Source organism: Ornithodoros turicata, chromosome 7, assembly GCF_037126465.1.
Source record: "Ornithodoros turicata isolate Travis chromosome 7, ASM3712646v1, whole genome shotgun sequence".
Lineage (NCBI taxonomy): Eukaryota > Metazoa > Arthropoda > Arachnida > Ixodida > Argasidae > Ornithodoros > Ornithodoros turicata.
Window position 1 is genome coordinate 30391499 of NC_088207.1, and position 25039 is coordinate 30416537.

Below are 25039 nucleotides of genomic sequence, written 5' to 3' on the forward strand. Positions count from 1 at the left end.
CCCCCCCCCCCGCACACACACTCTTCATCATTTAAATAAATTGTTGTTATTTAGCGTGCAAAAGGGAACGCGATGCACAAAATAAATGGAACTAGTAATGCGTAAGACTAGGATACAACGAGATTTTGTCAATGAAGCTTACCAAGTGGCACGATATAAATACAATCCGTATTAGTTTTAATGAACGAGTAATGGCAACAACGCACAGCTCTCGCATTGCCTTGTCGACGATCATCTGGCTGTTGGATACTTTCGTGCTAACTGGCCGTTCCCCTTTTTTCCATCTCATTGTGACATCGATCAAATTTATTCCCGCTCCGTCGATGTGGCGTGAGGATTGACATTCAAATTTTTAAAATATGGACGCGATGCCACCTTGAACGTCACTGTATTCATCGACGGGCTTCAGCTGCATCTTTCCCAGCGTCATCCTTGCCCGAGGCAATGTTTTGGACGCGCAACTCCGACACGAAGATCTGAGGATGTTTTCATAAACGAGAGTCGTCTTCGACTCCAGGACACGCCCACAAGACCCATCGTTACTTTCCCTATATATAATTGCAGGGTACGTAAAGGATGAGTCGTCAATCCTTCCTTCGGCAGCAGGTGACATGAAGGTAGTTTCTTGGCTCGTGATTCCGCCGGTGATCCTGCTTTTGTCTCAACCGGCTACGTGGTGTTTTCAGGTCCTTCTGCTGATTTCGTTCGCGGTGATTGTGGGTGCGGATTTCTTTCACACTCGAGGGCCGGCAACGTTCGTCCAGTTTCAACCATATCGTGTAAGTTTAATGTTCCTGATGTGCTTTCTGGTTTGGCAGACCCGGTGTCTTTCTTCGGTGGGGAAGCGCCTTAGTACTCTTATTTGATGTCAATGGGACTGCATAAGGGCGCAGTGATTAATCGGTGACGTTACACATTCGGAAGGTGATATTGAGAGCACCAGGAGCCCTCATTACTTAGTAAATTCTATTTGTCCGATCATCATCACCTTCGTAAATTGGAGTTGAACGTTAGGGATGTACGAGTCGGCTTGTTGGAGCTAGCTGGGCTATCATCTTCTTCAATTCCTTTGTAATTTCGTGCGTTAAAGGAGCACTGAGGTGACGACCCAATTTTTTTTTTCGTTTGTCGCTGAGGGGTGCCCAGCAACGACTAAAAAGAGCTCCTGCGAAAGAACCATGAGCGCAGGTGACCTACGGTGCCAGCACGAGGCCTCTGTCCCGCACACCTTTCAAAAATCCTCCCCTCGTGAAAAGAGCGCATCGGAGACCGAGAGGACGTCATGACGTAACGTGATCCCCCGCCACGTGATCTGTGACGTACAGCGGCGCAGATCAAAGATGTATAAGCGGCGCGTGAGCTGAGAAGAAAAAACACAGAAGAAAAAAGGCTCGGGGCTTCCTCCCCGTCACACGAGGATCGTGTCGGCCGTCCGCGGCTGCTTTCTCAAACTGTTTTTGTAAATGATATTGCGCAGCTGTAATACACCGCAAAGAGGAAATATTTTGCATGATGACTCCTGGTGGACAGCTTGACAGATGAGGCGGAGGTTCGAGCTACGTTAAATGTCACCTCACTGCAGCTTTAAAGGGATTGCCGCATCCAGAAACCCATCTATGCAGCAGAACAGATACCACCATGTCCGGCATCGGCCGACAATCTACTTGACTAATTTTTTTTCGTTCGAAAAGTGCTTCGATATTAAATAAACGAATTTTAATGATCAGCGCTGCTTCCACAGCTGCGGAGGCTCCGGCGACAACGACATCAGTGTGACGTCACTCCGTAACAGGAGGTGAGAGAGGGCCTCGCTCAGAGGAGAAAGGCACCGCAGCGGCATCCCTTATCTGAAGGCCGTGTGAAGGTGGTGTAGGGAATGACGTTTTCGCCTTTTTCCAGAGAGGGAATTCCGGCATACTCTCAACATCCGGCGTCTGCTCTTGTCATGTATTCGATTGAATAGCAGTCAAACTGTGCCACTATTTCGCGTGGGGTTCTCGATACCGTGGTCAATGGTCAACGAAGAATAGAACGACACCATAGTTTCGAAATCGACTGGACCTGATGCAACCGTCCCTTTAAGTATAAAACAGTCACTGACGTACCAAACGTTCTCCTCGCGGAATGAAAGATGCCAGTACTTCGACGGCAACATAAAAGGAACGGGACCAATGCGTTGCGGCGTTTGTGATTTATAAGCGAAATAATGTATACGCCTTTCCTCTCCCCTCTCCTTCTCAAGCAGCCCGACAATGCGGAAAGGCCTTGGATTGGTCTCCCTCAAACGATCTCCCGCGATGATTGGGCAAATCGCTTGTGGAGAACAATGAGAGTGCGCTCCGAATTGTCGGCTTTCTCAAGAACGAGAGAGAAAGAGAGAGAGAGGGGGAAGCGTCAATTGTGTTTTTTTATCTATTATAAATCAATCACCATAATCAACGACGCAACCTATCAATCCCGTTCCCTTCATGTTGGTGCCAAAGTAACGGCACCTTTCTTTCTGCGAGGTGAAACTTTTGTATTTTAGTTCCCTTTTAATGTCGAACAGAAAACGATACAACCAAGGAACCGATTTCAGCCTTATGTCAGTGTAGTTCCCAAAGAACAATTTCTGACCTCGAAGGACTTTGACGAAAGCGTCGAAAGCACACGCAATTATTGCGGCGCTTTCAGTTCAATACGACGTGGTTTCTCCGAAATTTGATGGTTATCATCCCGAGCAAGCTTTCCACGACGGCATTTCATTTCGACATTCACTTCTCCCATTCCCTCCATTACAGTTTTGTAGCGAAATCCATTAAACCTGTCAGGTAAATTAGAGAACAATAAAACCATCTTTGCACCGCTGGCGAAGTCGTTCCTGTTTCGTGTAAAATAATGGTACCTAGAATACACGAAGTGACATGTGCGTATGAATTCGCGCTAAACTGTCGGGCGACTTGCCACTAGGAGGCGCCTTGCACCACGCCAATTAAGACTGGCACTGAGCCACGCGGTTCGGACACAAATAACTTTCTCGTAATTGAATGATGGCAGTATGAAATTGGACGTTGTGGGGCTTGTGTTGTGTTTGTCCTTCTATCTTTAATTGCCTCATCCATTACAACTTTCTCGTAACTTGTCGAAGGGTACGGAGGATACGGTGTGGCTGTCTGTTGAAGAAAAAAAAAAGTGTGAAACATAGAACAGTGAAAACGTCAACACAGTTAAAAAGACCTTATTGATACCCACTGATCACTGCCCACGTTTCCCACAAAAGCGCAATGCCTTTAGTTACGAGCATGACCAAATCCCTCAAAGGATCCCTCAAAGCACAGGGATCCCTCAGGGCTGAGTTAGAATACAGTGTCGTATTCTCACTCTCAGCCATGAGGGATCCCTGTGCTCTGAGCAGAGCCGTCGCGAGGCGAGTTTGCTCCCGGGGCAGGGCAAACGTGAATCCTCCCCCCGCATTCTCTGTCTCTACCTTCAGAAGCCCTGCAAACAAAGAAAAGAAAACGCTCATTCGCACTACCAAGACCGTAAATTCAAATTCAACTTCATTTCCGCTTTATACTGTACAAACATCCTGCCAGGGCCTGCCGTTCGGCGCCCTCACTGGCGAGGGCGCCCTGGGCTGCTTTCCTTCTCGCCCCCCCTCCCCCATCACTACGGCTCTGAGGGACCCTTCCGTCCCAGTGGCTTTGGCAATGCATTGGGCACGTGCACGTTGCGCGTGCAGGAACCGCTGCGACAGCTACTGAAAGGATCCCTGGAAAAGCAGGGATCCCCTGAATGAGAATACGGCGAGCATTTGCGACGGCATTTTGTTGAACTGTACCCTTGACAACGTGCAGACCAGCCATTATGCGTGCGTGCCTTTTGTTGCCTAATTTATCATACTGTTGCGCCGACAGCAACTTGTGGTATGATACCGGTGCAGCGTGGCTAATTGTCGCGTGCGTCAGGGTAAATATTCGTAGCCATCGCGATATCCCATTGAAACTTTCGCTTGCCTTTTTCAGGTATCACCTAGTGGATACAGCTTTGTCTACAGCGGAGTCCATCCTGGAGGAGGCTCGTTCCACAAGGAATCTAGTGACACATCCGGAAACGTTGCTGGCTCTTATGGTTTAAAAGATGCAGATGGTCGCTACCGAGCTGTTAGCTATGTGGCTGATGGCGCTGGGTTCCGTGCAAGCGTGCAGTCCAACGAACCAGGACTTGGCGCGCAAAATCCCTCTCACGTGTCTATTGTAAAAGGAGGACAGCCATCGGTACCTGGAGCGCCAGCATCACTGTACACTTTCTCAGTTCCCAGCCATGCAGCAGGCGTACCAGGAGCATTCAGTACGGCCGGCGTAAGTCGCGTTCATTCCACGGTCAATTCTTTCCAAGCTTCGCACGAGTGTCGTAGTACATCTTCCCTTGAAGTTTAGTCTATCCCTACTAGAGCTCATAGGCATGCATGTATTACACTGATGTTTGACGAACATCAAAATTGAGTTAAACCTTAGTTACAAACAAAGAAGATACGTTTTGTTGGTAGTGACCCAGAGAAGTTAAAAAGAGAACTGAGGTGACCACCAATTTTTTATTTTTCGTTTTTCGGTGCGGAGTGTTCTCCGACGAATAAAATGAGTTCCTGCGAAAGAACGATGAGCGTAGGTGACCTACAGAGCGAGCTCGAGAGCTCTTTTACGCACATCTTTAAGTAGTAGTAGTAATTAACTGGAAAAAAAAGAAGGAAAAAATGGGGGAAAGACTTGGAGCAGGGTGGCTGCCATATACGGGCGCCTGCAGCTCCATCTCATTTAGGTGATTTTGAGGCTTATGATATGTGGCTCCTAGTAGCGGCAGTATACGTATACCGCTTTCTTTTTGGTAGACACACAATGCCTTGAGTGCCTTCATGTCTTGTTCCCTTGTAGGCCATCTTCCCATTACTTTGCAGTAGGAGAATGGTCTTTTGTCCAGTGATTGAAGTGCCTGAGACAGTCTTTCCCTTGCGTCTTCTTGTTCTGGGCACTGTATAAGTACGTGTAACGTGTCCTGGGCACTTTGCAGATGTCACACAGTTCTTCTCCTCGTGGAAAGAGCGCATCACAGAACGAGAGGACGTCGTGACGTATGCTACTCCCCTCACGTGACCAGTGACGTAGAACGGCACAGCACAAACATGTATACGCTGCGCGTGAGCTACGAAGAAAAACAAAGAAACAAGGCACGGAGCCTTCACCACGTCACGAGAGCATAGTGTCGGTTGTCCGCTGCTTTCTCTGACTGTTTTTTTTTTAAATTCGATTTCACAGCTATAACGCACCGCACAGGGAAAATATTTTGCATGGTGACTCCTGGTTGACAGCTTGACAGACGAGGCAACATTTACTAGTTACAAGTAACTAGTTGGAGTTAAAAGTTACTCTCTGAGGAAGAGTAATTAGGTAGTTACTAGACGGATAGAAATCCAGCGAACAGGTAACGAAGTATGAAGGAAATTGCCTCAGGACGAGAGCTGCCGATATTTCGAACAGAGACTGTTCTTCTTCTGGGCGCCGTCCTCACCATTGGCATGGTATTTAAATGGTTAGGTATAACGTGTTAAAGGTTCACGAAAATTGTGGGCCAACAGCCCGGGGGGAAGAAAGGGTCCGTTCAGGCTTTTACGGCCGAACTAGGTAGGAAGTAGGCAGGAACTAGTTACTTGTAACGAGGTCACTTCCCAAGTGTGGCGGAAGCATCGCATCCTTCTACTACCTCCTCCTCATGGTCGAGCATCATCTCCTCTTTCCTACCCGCTTGGAGCGGTACCCGCTTTCCTTTTCCTTTCTTTCCTTCGTTTTCTTTCCAATTTTTTTGTTTTCCCTTTTTCCTTTTTTTGAAATAGCAAGCCGGCTCTTTGCCTGGCTAACCTTTGCTTTCTTTTTTTTTCTTAATAAACATATCCCCCATGTAAACGCAAGCGTTCCGATCCCAATCTTGGAGTGCTCCAACTTAGCACGCTTCCAGCGCCCCCGTGTTAACGGGGCCACAGTGGCTAACAGCCCAGAAGGATGAGCTTGATGGCTGTTCCTGACGTTTTCCAGCCACCAAGTTCGTATAGCTTCTCCTATGACGGATCTGCCTCAGGCGGAGGATTCCACAGTGAGTCTGGAGACTCTTCAGGAACAAAGAGGGGCTCCTACGGCATCAAGGATATCGATGGACGAATTCGTACGGTAAATTACGTTGCGGACGCTGGGGGATTTAGGGCATCTATACACACGAACGAACAAGGCGTACACGGCGAGAGTCCAGCAGACGTTACCATCACTACGTCCGGTGGACACGTGCAAAGCACTACAGGAAGTGAGGTCGGTGGAAGCTCAGGTAAATTCATTTTCGAGCTTAATGACCGTACTTCGATTGTGGCACTTCCAATTCACCGATGTCTTACAGGTGGAACGCATCTCACCGGTTATGGCACCGTCGATGTTAGTATGTTATATAATTTCCAATTTAGAACTCGGGGTTCTTATACGTTATTCCACAGAGGCTACGGTAGATCTCCTACAATAATACAGTTGCTTCAAAAAGACACCTTATCTGCTATGAAGTATAATCAACCTTGCACCAAACTCGGACACATTTCGTGCATGAAATTGCGTTGTATAGCGAAGATAAATTATGCGCAAAGAAAATGACTTCGTTGACTATAGGACAGGCTGGATCCTTGGAACATGAAGCGACTACTTGATTTGATAATTAAAATACGTTTCAGGCATCGGGAAGCTACAATTTTGCTTACGGTGACCCATCAAGCGGCCCATGGCAAACTGAATCGGGAGACAATTCCGGCTCCAAATCTGGTTCCTATGGCCTCCAGGACAGTGATGGTCGTGTCCGTACCGTAAAATACGTTGCCGACGCTGGTGGATTCCGAGCTAGCGTAAGCTCCAATGAACCAGGAGTGGAAAGTGACAGTCCCGCTGACGTTGTTGTCTCCAAGCAAGCGGAGCTCAGCCTATCTGCGTCTGACTCCGTACAGGGACACTCTGCATACCAAACAGACAGTCCTTCTGGCGTCCGTCCTTCAGAGGATTCAGGACCGACGCGGACAGGATATGGTACTAGCGATGTAAGTATTCCTAAAGTGATCAACGTACATAATACGTAGCTTGCTGAATGGAGGTTCTATACTTCAAATAATGCGCATAGAACTCCTTCGATACTTGCAAAATTGTGCTGTTGGACTTCCCTGTACTAGCACGACATCGCGATACGTATCACGAATGTATGGGTATATCAACATATAAAGAAAGATATGGAGATGGCAGTTCCACAAAGGTGGATCCGTCTACTCCATGACACGTTCAGCTGAATGCTCAGCGACAGCTTGGGATTGTAAGAGAAAGGAAGAAGGAAAATTACAACATTAAGAAGGTAAGGTAACAGGAAAGGTAACGAAAGAGTGAAATTGTTGTGGCAAGCGACAAGGCCGGATGAGTTACACTGTTCTTCGCTGAGGTCCTTATGCTCTAGAACTTGCTGCCCATCTCAATGTCTCGGAAAATGTACAGAGCGCGTAATGCTATTGCTTGAAGTGTGGGCGCAACGGCCCCAGAACCAGACATGTAGAAGACACTACCCAAAAGTATTTAAAATACGTTACTAAATACCGAGCGCAAAATGTATGTAAAATACAGTAAGGATAATTGGAAATGAAAGTATTTACAGTACAGTAGTAAATACTATAAAAAGCATTTAAAATACTTATAAGATACTCAAAAAATAAACAGCCACGGAAGTGTCAAAATATGCCGGCAAATTAGACGTATGCTTTATTTGAACGAAGTCGTAGGTGCATTTCAAAGTGCTCATCCGACAATCGTCCTCCCTTCATTTTGAAAACCTCTTTTTTTTTTCAAGCTAAATGATAACAGCGTAGACTTCCTTTGAAACGGCCTGGAAAGGTCAACTGTTGTCAGGTGGGGCAAAAAAGGAATGCCAATCTGAATATTCGACAAACAGGAGAGGGTAATTAGAGTACTGAGTACTAAATACTAAAAAAGTATTTTAATTAAAGTACAAATACTTTTCACGAAGTGTACTCAGTGAGATACTAAGATACCAACAAGAGTATTTAAGACACAGTATTCAGAGTACGGTACTCAAGCTACATGCAAGTCTGCCCAGAACTTCCACACCCATGCTCAATGCATTTCAGGCATCCGGAAACTACAATTTCGCTTACGGTGATACATCTGGAGGGTCTTGGCAGCAGGAGTCGGGAGACGCTTCAGGATCGAAATCTGGGTCGTATGGTCTCGCGGACGTCGATGGAAGGGTTCGTACTGTGAACTACGTGGCGGATGCTGCGGGATTTCGTGCTACAGTGAACTCCAACGAGCCTGGTGTGGAGAGCGGAAGTCCAGCCGACGTTGATCTCTCCAAGGAGGGCGAGCACCATCTACAAGCACCCTCCTACAAGCATTCTGAGCCACTTACTGCTCCGGAGTCACATGACGCGTCTGCTACAGGATCGGATGCTCTACCAGGCCCTGTTTCGACGGGATACGGTACAACGGATGTAAGGGATCGTTTGCATTACTACTTGGCATTCAGTGCGCCTTCGTTATGGCGTTCCGGTGCAGTTCGTTAAAGGACACAGTGGCAATGGATGGATGCTGAATGTAGGTTCCTTCACCAGGAACTGATCTGGTTTAGTCTCATCTAATATAAGTAGCGCAATGGTGATTTCCAGTCGAAAATCGTTATGGTGGGAGCAGAGTAATGATTCCGCAACTGCCTTAAATGAAGTGCATACGCAGAACGCCCATCTGATCTCCCTGCGAGCGTTTTAAAACATGCGCACGCGACAGGTAAAAACCCATCGGCATCGGACGAATCACACTCTAAGCTGCCACCGTTTCAGATTATGGTCTCTAGTAAACACTAATCTGCTGAATACCTTGTGATCCCATAATCAGCATAGCAGCAGGAGGCGGCAGCCCCATGACAACCACGAAGGACTGTCACACTGTAAGCTGCCGCCATATCTGAGTAGTGTTAGTTGCCAACTCTAATGTAAGCTATAGCTCTGTGTGTTGTCATCTTGTATTCTTCCCTCTATTGAAATCTGGAGGACGGATTCTTCCTAAATACACACACCTGTGTGCTCTCCGTGTAAGAAAATATTGTATCGAAGATTGGTGGATGGGAGAATGCACCATGCTCAAAGCATGACCACATGGCCTTTCCAAAATAACACTGTCCTCGTCCTACATCGATTTTTAAGGAATTGAAATTTATTTACATCTTCCATTTTAATGTCTTGCATTGAATATCTCTTTTGTTCAAAACTATAGAGGAAGGGACAACGCGCAATACTTGGCCACGTTCTATTGCAACGTAAATCTTATACATGTGTGTATTGTCATCAAGTATAGGAGAACTACCGTAAATCTCATCCATGATATTTAGTATTGTCATCAAACGTTGTCGTATCTTTTATTGAAAACTGGAGAATGTGACAGTTCGCAATAATTGACTTCAGAAAAGTTTTATTTGTAAAGTCTGCCTAGGTGTCACATATTTTTTATGAAAAGGATCAACGATCGAAAAGTTCAATGGAGCAGATGTGCACTTCGACCGTTATTCCGTATTTAAAGACACGGTGCAATGCGGTATCTCAGGTCGTTGCCGCCGCCATATCAGATTAGGGTCAGTAGCCAACACTAATGTGCTGGGTACCTTGTGACCACAAGATTCAGCACACCACATCATGTCAGCCAGCCGGAGGCGGGGGCCCCATGACGACTGCGGAGAGTCGTCACAGGGCGCTCAGTGATCGTCATTATTATTAACAATGATTAATAAATAATAATATAAACAAGTAACAATAATTAATAAGAATTATTATTGCCATCAAGTATATGGGCACATACAGAAAATGTATTTACATGTTATGCAGATGTGGACAAAAGGATGATAAATATGTAAACGGGCGTAGAAATGCGGGGTAGTTGGTAACTGTACACAATGATAAACGGAACGCAGCCAGGGACACGGACGAGGAAGTGGACAAACGAACTGCGAAACGATACAAGGAATGTATCATTCCTTGTATCATTCCTTGTATCTTGTTTTTGCATTTAAATGTGTGTTGCAAGAACTTCTGTTAGTTGAGAGTCAGCAGTTCGTTTGTGCACTTCCTCGTCTGTGTCCCTGGCTGCGTTCCGTTTATCATTATGATAAGTATGTACAAGTTCACATTTTTTGTCGACTATGTTGCTTCTCACGAAATGGAAGCGTTGGGCAAATTTGACACCAAGAACAGCGCAGAAACGTGACGTGAAGTAGACAAACGAAACGTTTCTGTGCTGTTTCTTGTGTTAGTATGTACCAACTCGCCCACACAGTTGCTTCGACTCGGCTAATTTGCTTTCTCCGTTATCCCCATACACTCTTTTCACCATACGCATATGAAATTTCTTGACAGGGGACCGGTGGCTATAGCTTCAGCTATGGCGACACCAGCTCTGGTCCATGGCAAAGGGAGGTCGGAGACGCCACAAACAAGCTGGGATCATACGGATTCACCGGGCCCGATGGTCATACAAGAACCGTTAGCTACACCGCCGACGATGAAGGCTTCCACGCCACTATTACTTCTAATGAACCTGGAGTGGAAGATAAGAATCCTGCTGATGTGAAGCTTATGAAGAGTGAAGCATCAACGCCGGAAGCTTACGGATTGGGTTTTGTACAGCCTCGTACCAGCGTTACGCCCACTGGATCAGTCGAAGGACATGGTGCCTCTCACATTCAGACTGTAAGCTTGCGTTACATATTCGGGTCTTATTGTTGCTCATCTGACCTCGCAAGTTTAGCATGATTTCACGTCACGCATGAGTCACGCAGTGTTTAACGAAGGACGACCCTAACGAAGGACAAGGACAAGGTTTAACGAAGGACAACCTAAATTTTTCGGATATGGCTTTACGGTTTCGCAAGAACACTTTAGTTCGATGACGACTAGTCATAGAGGTGAGCGCAGACAGATTGACAGTATCCTCATCTGCGACGGTATCCGCACATTTGAGATCCGCAACCGCAACTGAGCTAGTTGAAATGGGTGTGTTATGTTGCAAACGTTTTTACTTTTCAGCACACAAACCTTACTCAGGACTGTTGTGCACCGCGCAGGGGCGCAGTTTCAAAGCATTATTTCTATCCACAGACGACGATGTTGCGCGGATATCCGCCTGGATCCGCGTTTATAACCGCATACCTCTAACGATGGATACTCTCCCCATAGCTCGCGACAATTTGGTGAAAATATAATGATGAGGTTCTCGGTGAGGACCGAAGTCTTACACTGTCCAGAAAGGTGAGCAGTGCTTTTAGGGCATGACATTGGTCAGCTGGATTTGGAATGTTTCGCGTGTGATGGGGTAGTGTACTGCTCTCCAGCTGTGAATAACCCCCATGTGATAGTCACGACTTATTTGTTGTTTTGTTGTTATCGGATTCGACCTTGGACCAAGCGATTTCGTTCTACAGTGAGACTACAAGTGTCTTGCTGATCTAAAGAAACTGTAAGCGTATATACTCCTGCAAGGCTGGTAGTGCATGAAATGAAGGATAATGTGTTCCAGATTTTCGAAGGCAGCACAGTGACAGCAGCATGCCGGTCTACTTGTCGCATGCAAGCAGTAAAACACAGCTGAGCACTAAAAGCGAAATTTGTGTCGCATCCCATTAAATAACGCAGCATCCGGTCGAGGGATAGTTCCTATCATCCGAAGGCAGGACGTTGGATAAACTTTTGCAAGCACACATGTGGAAGGAATTTCCGTAGTCCACTGGTGCCAGGTCACTGGTTCTAAGAATGGAACGACAGGTGGGTCTGGCGAAAGGGCTCGCTGTTGTCGGCCTCACACAGGTGGGCAACGTCACCACGACTGACGCCCTGGGGGAATGTGCGTCCTGGGCCAACTTCTGAGGGAACTGTGCCGACATATGTCTGTAAGCGTCTGAGGAAAACCCAGGAAAAACTTCAGGGTTTTCCTCAGACACTTTCAGACATATGTCGGCACAGTTCCCTCAGAAGCCGTTTTAGGACGCACATTCCCCCAGGGCGCCAGTCGTGACGTTGCCCACCTCTGTGAGGCCGACAACGGCGAGTCCTTTCACCAGCAGCACCACCACCACCACGACCTGTCGTTCCATTCTGAGAACCAGTGGGCTGGAACGACAGGCAGCTCTCGGTGTTGTAGAAGAGAGAGCTGTTCCTCGACGGCGGTTAGCCTGCACATTGCCCACGACCCCGTAGCGAGCCGGAACCTAAGAAATTTCCCATCGCAACTGAGTTCTTGGCTTTGCACAGCAGGTCTTGCACCACATTCTTTCTCACTCAACTCATAGCCTCTATCTACATGCATCTTCTATGTGTGTGTTGTCATCACGCAGGAAAACTACATATGGAATTCGTCTCTTTACACCGACGGAAGCTCTATGTGTGCTGTCATCAAGTAAGAGAACTATACCTGTGACCCCTTTACACATACGCGATCGTACTGATCGATTAGGAAAAATCGTTTCAGGAGCAATGCTGCTAGCAATACTACACCACGACTGTTGGATCGTATTGACACAGTCCGCCAAGGGGAGGGGGGAATCTAGTTTGACAGAAAAAGTCAGCCAGAAAGAACGGCCTGCTATTCCTTGTTAAATAATTTCTTAGTGGGTAGTGTAGTTAGAGTAAGGCGATGTGGGGTTAGAGGTCAGAAGCCTTCCGCCGTCCCAGCCACGATGTCACGGGCTACTGAGGAGACCGATATCACGCAGGTAGTGGAGAAGCGCCGCGGTTGTCATCACGTAGGGGAACTACCTATGGAGGCAGTCCCCTTTTTACCGAGGAAAACGTTCACATTTTTCCTCAAGGCTGAGTTACTTCTCACGAAACGGGAACGTTCGGCTAATTTGTTTGCTTCGTTACCCCCATGCACTCTTTACACCATAAGCATATGCGATTTCTCGACAGGGGACCGGTGGGTACAGCTTCAGCTATGGTGACACTAGCTCTGGTCCATGGCAAAGGGAGGCCGGAGACGCCACAAACAAACTGGGATCATACGGATTCACCGGGCCCGACGGTCGTACTAGAACCGTTAGCTACACCGCCGACGATGAAGGCTTCCACGCCACGATTACTTCCAATGAACCTGGAGTAGAGGATAAGAATCCTGCAGATGTGAAGCTTATGAAGAGTGAAGCACCAACGCCTGAAGCTTACGGATCGGATCTTTCACAGCCTGATACCAGCGTTACGCCTACTGGATCAGTCGAAGGAAATGGCGGATCTCATATTCAGACTGTAAGGTTTACATATTCATATCTTATTGTCACTCGTCTAACCTCACGAGTTTTGGATGACGCCCCACAGGCAGTGTTTAACGAAGGCTAGTTTTCTCAACCTTCAATTCAATTCAATTATCAATTTTTCCGTTATGGCTTTAGAGTTTCACAAGGGCACTTTAGTTCGATGACGACGAGGAATATGGGTAAGTGAGGATAAGATTGACGATACCGCATTCGCAACGGTATCCGCGCATGTGAGATCCCCGACCGCATCTGCAACCGCGCTAGTTGAAATGGGCGTGTTACGTTACAAACGTTAACTTTTCAGCGCAAAAACTTTATCAGGATCGTGTCATCCAGAGTTATCCAATAGTTAAAGGCGCAGCAGTTAATAAGCAAATAATAGCTGTTCAAGGTCACTGTCAAACATGTTAGGCATTCTCATCAAGCAGGAGAACCGCGCAATGCGTCACGTATATTGTCATCAAGCAGGAAAACTACATATGGAGGTAGGTCCCTCGGCACAGACACTAACTCTATACTTCACTGTCCCACATGCCAGATTACTTATACTCCTTTTAGGGACTTTTCGTACCAGGCGTACCAACAAGACCAAATCATCCACAGTTATCCAGTCGTTAACGGCACAACAGTTACTAAGCAAATAATAGCAGTTGAAGGCATACTGTATAAGTGGTTAAATTCGCGGGCTCAATAATTCGCGAATTTGTGAGAAGCCAGGATCAGGCAATTATTCGCGGAACCTTGAATTCGCGGTACCGCCATGTCGACCGGGGCCCTCCACCTTGAACTTCCTGGAAGAGGCTAATAAAAGGTATCACAACTGGGCAACTCGTCCAGTTTGTCTTCCTTTTGAGCAGTTCTGACTGAAAGGGCTGCGATTAGGGGGTCCTACTCGGCTTGTATCTATGCCATTGCCGAACTGCCCTGTCTCCCGTCATTCTTGTCATCGCATCGAGCAGGTGCGATTGGAGCTCAATAGTGATGCGACAACTTTTACAAATACAATTACTCTTCGCGTGGCAGAGTGCATACACGCTTGCTGGATGATCCATGCTTACAAGGAACTGGAATCACGGGAAGCCTACATCTCCGCGGGATTCTTACATGAAGGCGGGACTACTGTCTCCAGTTGCAGCGGCGAACAGAGCACTTTGCGAGACAATGCAGTGTAATAGCGTAAGAAACCCCGTGTACATAAGTTGCCTCCGCGTCCTGGGTCAAATTTCTGGGTATATTTCCTTCACGTATTTTTCTGTCATTGGTTCGAATATTTCGCGGGACTTTAAATTCGCGAAAAAAGGGCGTTCGCGAATTTCGCGAAAAATAGGTCCTCGCGAAAATTACTACTTATACAGTATCAATGCAAGCGACGGCACACTTGGACATCATTTTGGATCACTAGCGTGTTCTCAATTATGGCTCCCTCTAGAGGACGTCGGTGGAGACACTAATACACATTTGCGGATAAAATGCGGGTATCCTGGCGCAGCACCGCACAGGGGTGTGCTTTCTAAGCGTTATATTTCTATCCGCAAACGTGGATATTCGCGTGGATTCGCGGTTATAACCGCACTCCTCAAACGATGAACGCTCTCCCCATAGCTCGAGGAAATTTGGTGAAAATGTAATGATGGGGTTCACAGTGAGGACAGAAGTCCTACACAATGTCGAAAAAGGTGAGCAGTGCTTTTAGGTGACAACATTGGTCAGCTGGATTTGACCATGACCAAGAAATTTCGTTGTAGTGAGAATGCAAGAGTTTTGCTGATCTAAAGAAACTGTAAGCATATACTCGTGAAAGTCTGGGGGGAGGGGCAGGAAGTGAAGAATGAAGTGGTACAGATTTTCCAAGGCATCACGGTGACGGCAGCTTGGGCGGCCCACCTGTCGCATTCGATTTCGCAACTGAGCAGCAAAATCGGCATCGCGTCGCATCCCATTAATTAACGCAGCATCCTGACGAGGGATAATTAGTAGCATGCAAAGATAGAGTGTTGAGTCGACCCTTGCAAGCGTAGATGTGGAAGGAATGTCCGCAGCCCACTGGCAGCCTGGCAGGCTCTCGTGTCTCTCGGTCTTGTACAAGAGTGCTGTTCCTGGGGGGCGGTTAGTCTGAACACCATGATCATGTTTACCAACCCTTGGAGGCAGTCCCTAGACGGAAGTCGCCGTCTCGGATACTTCGGGTTTAGGGTTAACCCAAGCCATTCTCAGGTCGTACGGAAGAGTGATCACTGGAAAACAGATGGAAAACGGGCTGCTCCACCCGTTCTTGGACAAGCGATTAAAAAATTAACAACGCATGCCCATGTATCGGGATTGGAGCGGCAGACCAGTCACACAGACTGACAACGCAACTGAATTTTTAGGAAAAAATCTTGCTGAACAGCACCGCAAAGGATACTGTCTCGGCGACAGTTTCATAGGCCGCGCATCAAAGACACGAACAGATTTTAGAAAAATCTTTCCCGAACAGCTCCGCAACCGGTACTCTCCCGACGACCGCTCAGGAAGTCGGCCGCGCATTCAAAAACGGACAACGTTATCAAGGGGCCCTTCTCCGTATATGAAGGACCAGCTCCCCTTTGCCTCTCTCCACAGCTTACGCGGATTTGAAGGAGGCCAGAACAGATGCGTATTGTCACGTGTGTATTGTCATTGTATTGACAACTGTAGGATGGGATAGGCGTAAGCTTGCTCACATCATGCTTCCAAAATAAAGCGCCATCGAGCCATCGAGGACTAACAGTTCCCATAAATCGAAAGTGTTCCATCGCCGACGAAAAGCATCAACCGTAGTTAACATCATGGCATTTTACATATCAATAGAGTATTGCTATGTGCACGACGTCGTGCGCCAAAACCGGAAGCGACTATGCGCACGACGCGCTTTTGCGCATGCGTCACCACGCGACTGTTGACCGGATTGTTTTTTTCTTTAGTGAGGTTAGGTCAGTTTAGGTTTCACAGATTGGAAGGGGGTCTGGGGGGGGGGGGGGGGCGCTCCACGAAAAGGGAACGCTTTGGTGCTTTGATTTCTTCGCTGTCTCTACCCCCTGTTTTCACCATACGTATATGATATTTCACGGCAGGACACTGGAGGCTACAGCTTCAGCTATGGCGACACCAGCTCTGGTCCGTGGCAAAGGGAGGCCGGAGACGCCACGAACAAGTTGGGATCATACGGATTCACCGGGCCCGACGGTCGTACGAGAACCGTTAGCTACACCGCCGACGATGAAGGCTTCCACGCCACTATTACTTCTAATGAACCTGGGGTGGAGGATAAGAATCCTGCGGATGTGAAGCTTATGAAGAGTGAAGCGTCAACGCCGGATGCATACGGATCGGTTCTTGCACAGCCTGATACCAGCGTTACTTCCACTGGATCAGTCGAAGGACATGATGGCTCTCATACTCAGACTGTAAGCTTTGTAAATCCGGCTTGTATTGTTATTCATTTAAGATCGCGCGTTGGGCATAGCACCAGACTTAATATTTAACGAAACCCGATTTTTTTCCAACTGTTTTCGTTCTGACCGTACAAATTCTCACAATGGTGCGAACCACATAAAAGTTCTTATAGCTCATAGAGTCATAGTTCATTCACTTGAAACAGAAATTACCTATAATACTAAAAATATAAAAATAAAAATACTATCAAAATAAAAATAATAGCTCATAGTTCTAAAATTGATATGTATTAACATATTCCGACAGTCGTTTTAGAAATGTCAGTTATACTGAGGATGATATTGGTCTTCATACGACCGTTAAAGGAGGGTAAGACTTGAATGATTGTGAGAGTCCTAAGAGGACCTAAGCATTCGAAGTGCAATTTCCGTTTCCAATATTTTCACGACTGATGTTAAACATGGTAGTTGACGTTTCACCATCTCAGTCCCATTACGCGGTGGGTGGGTGTTCCGACGAAGTCCTCTGTACTGTGGAACACGACGGATCTCAAATATTCGTATGCACCGACAGAAGCTCTAGCTTACATACCGGATAACAGCTCTCCCGATAGGGGATATTGCTTTTCGTTTTCCTGTCGTACCATGCAAAAATCTTTGCCAGAGCTGCTCAGAAAGTATTTGTTTGTATAAAGAAAACAAGAGGATAATATATATATACGGTTTACACTCAGTAGCTGACGTTCTTGCTCTCAATGAGCCAACAACAACAACAATACATGATGGAGAAGTGATGATGACATGGGATGTTTCTCCATGGTAGCCACAGGACCCTACCCCACTTCACAGAGGTTAATATGAGAGGATGAATTATGATGAACGCGAGGCGACGACAGGTCGGAGTTCTGTTTAGAGCTCACTGCGTGAAACAATACGTTGTGACATTCATAAACAATGCATGGAGAATACTTTATAGTATGGCCCGCTTTTCAACAAAATGGTACCATTTCGAAACAAAATATCGTACCTCAAGCATTCGTATGCACATTTATAATAATCAAAATTCGTGGATTCACGTTGCGAGAGAACTATGATCACGAGCGAACGCCACAGTGATCGGTCTGTGGATTATGTTGCCCACCTCACCGTTCATCAACGTGCGCCGAGAGATCGACACACCGTATTTGAAGTATCTTACGGAAGACTGCGTGTCTAAGTTACTTGCACCCTGCCACCAAGCTGCTGGAGCCCCCGCACGGGATGGGACCCGCAACCGTGGGATCAGTAGGTGGTCACGTGATATTGCGGAGGCTATATATGGTTACAACAAGGCGACGTTGAGTCCGTACTCGTGGTCTCCAGGACTGTAGGCGCAACAGACGTGTACACCACGTGGCAGACTGCAGCTTAAACTCGCACCATTCGGCTTTGTACTTACATGATGGACCTTTTGTTACTCCATACAGATATGTTTTAACCTTCAGTTTTATTTAGAAGCTTACATCAGCATCTTCCTTCTGCAGGGTGGCACGTCGTACAGCTTCGGTTATTCTAGCGGTGCAGAAGGCGGTAGTTCCTTCCACAAAGAATCGGGCGATGCATCTGGCTCCAAAATGGGATCGTACGGACTCAAGGGCGCCGATGGCACTGTTCGTACCGTCCACTACGTTGCGGACACGCAGGGATTCCGCGCAAGCATCAGGTCCAATGAACCAGGCGTAGACGCTTCTAAGTCCCCTGCAAGCACTACCATCACAGGAGCTGGTGCTCCAGTTACAGTTTTCCACGGATTGCAAGGAGGCCAAGGCACCGTTTCCCACGGATTGTACGGAGGCCAAGGCACCGTTTCCCACGGATTGTACGGAGGCCAAGGCACCGTTTTCCACGGATTGCACGGAGGCCAAGGCACCGTTCTCCACGGATTGCACGGAGGCCAGGGCAGTGGACACGGAGGTTACCACAAAGCCGCCCTGGTGGTTCCTGTTGCGTACGTATCTCCAGCTGCGATAGTGCATCCCGGCTTGTTCTCTTACAAAGTGCAAGTTCCACATTGGACCGTCGCCAACGCGCAACAGTGGAAGAAGTAAGATGGTTGAATACTACCGTTCATTCTGCCTGCTCAACGCAGAGGAAGTAGGGTGCGAAGTAGAGCAAACATTCCTTGCCGAGGAGTCTAGGCGTCGTGGTGCCTCTGTTGTGTTAGTTGCGTCTTTATGTTAGGGACAACGTCAGGGTCAACGTTAGGGTCAGCGTCAGCGAGTGCCTGTGGCGGTGCTAAAGCCCGCACCTTTCTGACTGACCCCGTTGTCCCTTCGTCAACTGCAGCGTTTCAGATCATTGCCGAGGCGTTCGTAAAGGTTAAATATTGTGTTGTTCTAATTGTCGTTCGTTCAGCCCCTACAAGTCACGTTGCTCAGGTATCTGTTCTGTACTATTCGTTGTTCTGTGAATACTTCTACCCACGAGGCCATTGATGTCGTCCGGAAAATGTAGCCCTGCTCCGCGTACCTACTTGTGCAACGCTTCTCAGTCGCTGTCTTTTGCATGCTGTTTTGTGCCCTCGTGACAATTCTTACTGTTGGCTTTCTTTGTGGATTTAAAATAAAAGAAGCAAAAACGACCATACTGACACAGTATCTAAAACTCGCCAGTGGGTCTAAAATGAGTCTAACTATCTGTTTGCACTTGCTTTGTCTTTGTTCCACAGACACTTCACGCTAACGCCTAGCACGGCGGCGGTCAGTGCTGACACAATGTGCCCTTTACACATAAAGTCCCCGAGCTCATGATCCCACCATTCCAATCCAACTACATACCATGAAGCGTCGTTATTTAATTAACGTGTATTCGCGATCCTGACTGTAACAAATAATTTCAAATACTTAAATGACTTAGGCCAAGGTAGCAGGCTTGGTTGACAGATATTCCTGGTGAGATTCCGCTAACAACCCAACCAGTAATTCATTCAACCCAAACCAGTAATTCATGGGCATGCTCTTCTTGCAACCGCTACTAATCTTGTCTTTCATGTCGCACAAACTCTTTCGAAATCCTGAACGACCACTGACGCCTTCCTGCCCACTTCAAACACTAACACACACACACGGAAGCTTCTTTTAACCTGCCTGTTGTGCTTCATTCGCACCGGTTCCTGAACCGTTCCTGAATTCGTTTCTGAACCGATTCGGGAACCGAGCCGTTTGGAAAGTACCGGTTTGAACCATTATAATTGCTTTCTGGACCTGAAATTGATCTGAACCCTTATCGCCGAACCTACACCCGAACCGGACCGTTAAACGTTTCGGTTCGACTCTCTGATGTGAACACTTCAATGCCCTGATGATGGCGATGGTGATGTGATAAAGAAAAAAAAAGGGGGGTGGGGGATGTGAGCCACGACGAAGTCGATCTCGCTACCCCAGGACGCTTACACACAAAACACAGAAACAGATGAATGAGTGATAAAGTTCAGCATTTAGTTCAAAAAGTTTCAACCAAGTGAGTGTCATTCAACCAAGTCAACTCATCCAATGTCACTCAACCAAGTGAGTATCATTCAGCAACTCATAGAATGCCCATAAGCTACGTAGTATGTAGAAAACCTTCAAGTGCCTTCAGCGCCTTGTCGGACGATTGAGGACCTAACAGTTTCGCGATGCCGAAGGGTTGGGAGTCCACACGAGACAGGCTCTCCTCTAAAACTATTCGAGTATCAACGTATTTCCGACACCTGAGAAGGATGTTTTCTTAAATGCCCTATGGGGCCCCTCCGTGTGTTGTGCGTAGGGAACGAGGAGCTCTTTTATTCCTATCATTCCTCTATTTAGAGCACCTTGCGCCTTTCTAGCAGGTAGACCACCTTTTTTATTCTTCAACAACAACGCATCACGTCACTCTAAAAGAGCACTGTCGTCCCTTCCGGATTTTGCAAGCCGCAAGCAGCAGCGAGCATTGGGCTAATATTCCGGCGGATGCGCGCGGAGACTTCCTCCAGACAGCGCTCGACTAGTGAACTTCACCATAAGGAGACAGAAGTAGACATCTCTTCTCCACGAAATCCTCATTTCACCATTGCCTTCATGTATCTACTCTATTCCTTCTTCTCCCTTACTCTACCGCGTATTCATACGAGCGACGTCCCCAGGGAATATTGTAGTTGAAGAAGCAGCAGAAAGCTACTCACGGAGCGGAAGTTCCGCCATGACTAATGTTGACCACTTGCACGGCGCCAGAATATCGGGAGTGGCATACTGCAGCACATAGCAGACGACACCATCGACCCCGTCATCTGCTACGGAATATCTGAGCCGCAGAGTGTTCCCCGCGGTTAGAAACGCACGAAATAACATGACATGACGTTACAGCAGAAAAAATATCTAGGCTAGACATTTGTCAGATGTAAGACTCAGCTGGCTTTCGAAAGTGCGAGTATTTGGCCTGCCATACCGCTTAGCACCATTAATGCCTGTATTGTTGTAGGTTCCATCTTCAAAGCTGTTTGATGTATGCGACGCTTATCTACGTCTTATCTACGCAAGCAGAGCTCACATTCTAATCGGTGTATAATCCTTTAGGCTTCGTGGTATCTGAATTACTTAGTATGCGAATTAGCTTCAGTAACACGTGCGTAGAATGATAATCATCTCGAAAGAGTCACTTTGGCCGCACGAAATATTCAGATATAAATCTGTTAAGCAGTCGTTCTGTAAAGAAGATTCTACAACAACTTTACGTTAGTGGATTATGATTGCGGAGGAAGATATTATTTTAATGAGTTCCATGTGGATTCACTAAACATCAGGTATGACCCGAATATTATTTTTCTAAACACACCCTATTGCATTAAAAGAAAAGGTATAGGTTCATTATTTTCGCCTGCGCTGCCTGCACCTCCTAAACTAGTTCAAGGAGCTCAACCCTCTCGCGTTCTTTTTGTCACACACCTCGCGTGTACTTACGCACTGGTGCAGCACTTTCCTTTCAAAAACAATGCACTCCTAATGACTCCTGCCGCACACAACGTCACTTCCGGTTAGTAGGAATTGGTGCACAATTTCGAAAATAACGATATCTTCCGTATTGTGCATTTTTGATTTTCCACGCTGTCCTGGGAATCAGAGTCGTTTGCAGGAACATTTGTCGAGGGTGTCTCATTGAATTGCTCTCTGTCGAATTGGGACAGACAGACAATTCTAATATAATATTAATAATTGGGGGTTTTCGTCGCGAGACAACGGAGATCATGAGCGACGCCACATCGGTCGGTCTGTGGATTGCTTTTGCCCACCTGAGGGTTCTTTAACGTGCGATGAAAGCTCACCACACGGCACCCCGTATTTAACGTCCCTCGAGGAAGACGGCGTGTCTAAGCAACTTGTACCCTGCCACCAAGTTGCTGGCGTGCACGGCAGGGTTCGAACCCGCGATCTCGGGATCCGTGGGCGAACACGCTACCGACTGAGCCACCGAGGCCCCCACAGACAATTCTGTTCTGCACGGTGTCTCCCGGTCGTGTATGTGTACATGAGAAGCTGGGGTTAGCATAACGCACCGATTCGGTCGCTTTTGTTTCTGCCCTCGAGTCAAATATATTTGAAAAAAGTGCGGGACTTGAATATGTGGACAAACACTGTCAGTAAACTGCAACTACACGACCAAGTAGTATCTTTGAGCTGTGCCATTCGTTGCAATCATGGAGAAGTTCCCTACGCGGGAGCTTCCGGGAGACAGGTATCTTCACTCGACAATGTAATAGTAGAAATCTGTCGTGTTACATATACTATGCATCCATGATCATGACCTTGTTCCTCATGCAGTTTGTGCAATGTTATCGGTACAAACCCGGACAATGTACAGATCGCTTACACACATCATCTTCTGCGAGAGACATATTACACGCGAGTTGCCGTATCATTGCAGCCAGCCGGGCATATCTCGACTGTTCCATGAGCGACTTATACTTATTTCACTTCATCCTGATATCCCTCAAAGGATCCATGGACCTACTACCGTGAAATCCCACAGGATCCTTGTTCTCTCATGCCTTAAAAGAGGTGGGGGAGGGAGGGGGAGATATGATGGTTTATTGAAGTAAATAGGAAAGGTCAGCCCTTCCTATTCAAAAAAGCAAAGAAAAGGAAATCCCCAGATAAATCACAGTCAATGAGTGTTCATCGCAATCAAAGACTGTTTATCATAATCAAAGAGTGTTCATAAGGCCCGAAGCTTGGAGAAAGCGAAGGAGGGCAGTAATGATGGCCCACTGGGTAGACCGGGGAACGGGACCCAGTAATGTAGCCAGTGAGAGAGTGCTGTATAGTCAAGCTGCAATATACGGCGGCAGAGGGCGTCACGAGCCTTAAAGGGGCAGTGAAGGCTCCCAGCATAAAAAAAAATAAATAAATAAAGGCGAAAGGCCTTTCATCTTGCGCAATCTCTAGAAATCACTCCCCATCCCTCATGAAGGATGGGGAGTGATTTCTAGAGATTTACGGGTTCTCTGGGTTCTCGGGATCTTACGGGTTCTCTGCAGAGAACCCGTAAGCGAATATGTGATGCTGACGTCACTCCGTTACGTGGAAAGGCCCCCGGAAGTAACACTGCTCCGTGTCTGTAGAGCAGGCGAATTTTCTGTGAGAAGTGAGAGCTCGCAGCTTCTCCCTACGCTGATTCTACGGTACACGAACCTAATTATGTCATGACAGGAGATCTGTAACTTCTTGCAACTATGCAGCGATACCCGAAGAACGAAACAGCAGTCTCCCAGACAGCGCGCGTGTTGGTCCGTTCGTGGTGGTCTCCTGTGAAGCATGCTTTCACTGCACTGACACGATGTACGCAGGTGAAGCAACCAATCAACGGCTCTTTCCCGAGCAGCTGTAATGTTGCTGCGCTGTTACACTCGGGTGTGAGGATAGTAAAGTGGGCGTTTCCAGATTGGTTAGATACGCACATTGTGAGAGTGGTGCATTGCAATCCAAAATGAAGAATGCCGAAGCAGAGTGAGTACGACGGCAGCGGCTAAATGAAGAGGTAGAATGCTTAGTACATTACTCACTTTAGTCATCACAAGGCCATTCCTCGCATTACCAATTCAAATATTCTCGAAGCGCAAGTAGCACGGCAGCAAATGGGTGCCAAGATGTTTCAGTGCCGTCACTTACTAAATTCAAGATTACTTCGCCGTCCGAAGCGCGCGGAGAAACGTTACCACAGGACGCACGAAAAATACGGGAGCCTAAGTCAATGTGAACGGCCTTGCCCTTCGCGACCGAATCCTGTGTACAGCGCAGTGCGACGCGTTGTGCGTATGTGGCCTTTGTACCGATCACCAAAATACCGATGTTTTCCTTGAAAATTCCAGCGCATCTTGCACTACAATGTGTAAAGGAGGAATACAAAGAACGCACAAGCGCCCCGGACAGTGTTATAAGCAATTAATTCGTAATCAAAACCCCAAGACTTTGGAACACACAAACTACAGGACACAAGACTTGTGTAGTGTCGATTGTGTCAGGGTTTTAATTACGGATGTCACCAGTTCGCCTGTTTCCTTGCCATCTTGTCTCTGAAGTATTAATGTCGCGTTCTGCGATCAGAAGCACAATACTCGGTGCCCACAGTTTCTTTTGGTTTTGGCTTAGAGCAACAAAAATACGCCAGCGATATCAACTGTTGTTTTCAGTTTGTTTAATATAAATAGGAATGTATTCCCTGCGGATGTATTACCTGGACGCTTCCATATCATGTCCACTCCTACACATAAACGCGTATAACTATATATATATACATATATAAGGGGAAAAAAATAGCAGGAGTTCTTTGGCTGCACGTATAGCATATGTTTGTAAGTCAAACGTCGCCATGCCAGTACTGGACAGCTGTTTCTGCCTTCTTGGGCCTCATCAGCAGTACGCGGACAGGCAACGTTTGAGCGGAGGAGTTCTCCTGCTAATTTTTTCCCCTTATACACTTGACTGGCTTTACACTGGGCTTTCAGAGGTGTCTTAGGACACCCTGACGGGAGGCATCACGTGCCACGTGACCTTCTGACGCCATCCGCTCAAACGTTGCCTGCCTGCGTACTGCTGATGAGGCCCAAGAAGGCCGAAACAGCTGTCCAGTACTGGCATGGCGACGTTTGACTTACCAACATATATATATATATATATATATATATATATATATATACATATATATAATAGAAATGACTATGCCCCGCTACCTCGTCGAATCTCTAATCTAGAATGATAACGACCTTCAGTGCGATACGATGTCAG

At 47.1% G+C, this 25039-nt stretch overlaps 2 protein-coding genes across 3 annotated transcripts in view; one reads left to right on the forward strand and one right to left on the reverse strand.

Moving 5' to 3' along the window:
- LOC135400790 (uncharacterized) overlaps positions 1-25039 on the reverse strand; it is a 94389-nt gene that overhangs the window by 33481 nt on the left and 35869 nt on the right. The window lies entirely within an intron of this gene.
- On the forward strand, positions 566-19381 carry LOC135400787 (uncharacterized transmembrane protein DDB_G0289901-like). Of its 2 annotated transcripts, XM_064632701.1 has the most exons (11): positions 566-617; positions 687-779; positions 4005-4340; positions 6066-6348; positions 6418-6452; positions 6740-7096; positions 8186-8548; positions 10460-10792; positions 13007-13339; positions 16440-16772; positions 18284-19381. In XM_064632701.1, the coding sequence occupies exons 1-11, from the start codon at positions 612-614 to the stop codon at positions 18845-18847; spliced, it is 3036 nt and encodes a 1011-aa protein (XP_064488771.1). In that variant the 5' UTR covers positions 566-611; the 3' UTR covers positions 18848-19381. The 2 variants fall into 2 exon arrangements, with proteins under 2 accessions (XP_064488771.1, XP_064488772.1); XM_064632702.1 differs by lacking the exons at positions 6066-6348; positions 6418-6452.

What these genes read in the sequence shown, in the direction of transcription:
- LOC135400787 (XM_064632701.1), top strand. An exon ending in CAGGATATGGTACTAGCGAT is followed by an intron (nt 7,097 to 8,185) that starts GTAAGTATTCCT and finishes AATGCATTTCAG; the next exon opens with GCATCCGGAAACTACAATTT. An exon ending in GCGGATCTCATATTCAGACT is followed by an intron (nt 13,340 to 16,439) that starts GTAAGGTTTACA and finishes ATTTCACGGCAG; the next exon opens with GACACTGGAGGCTACAGCTT.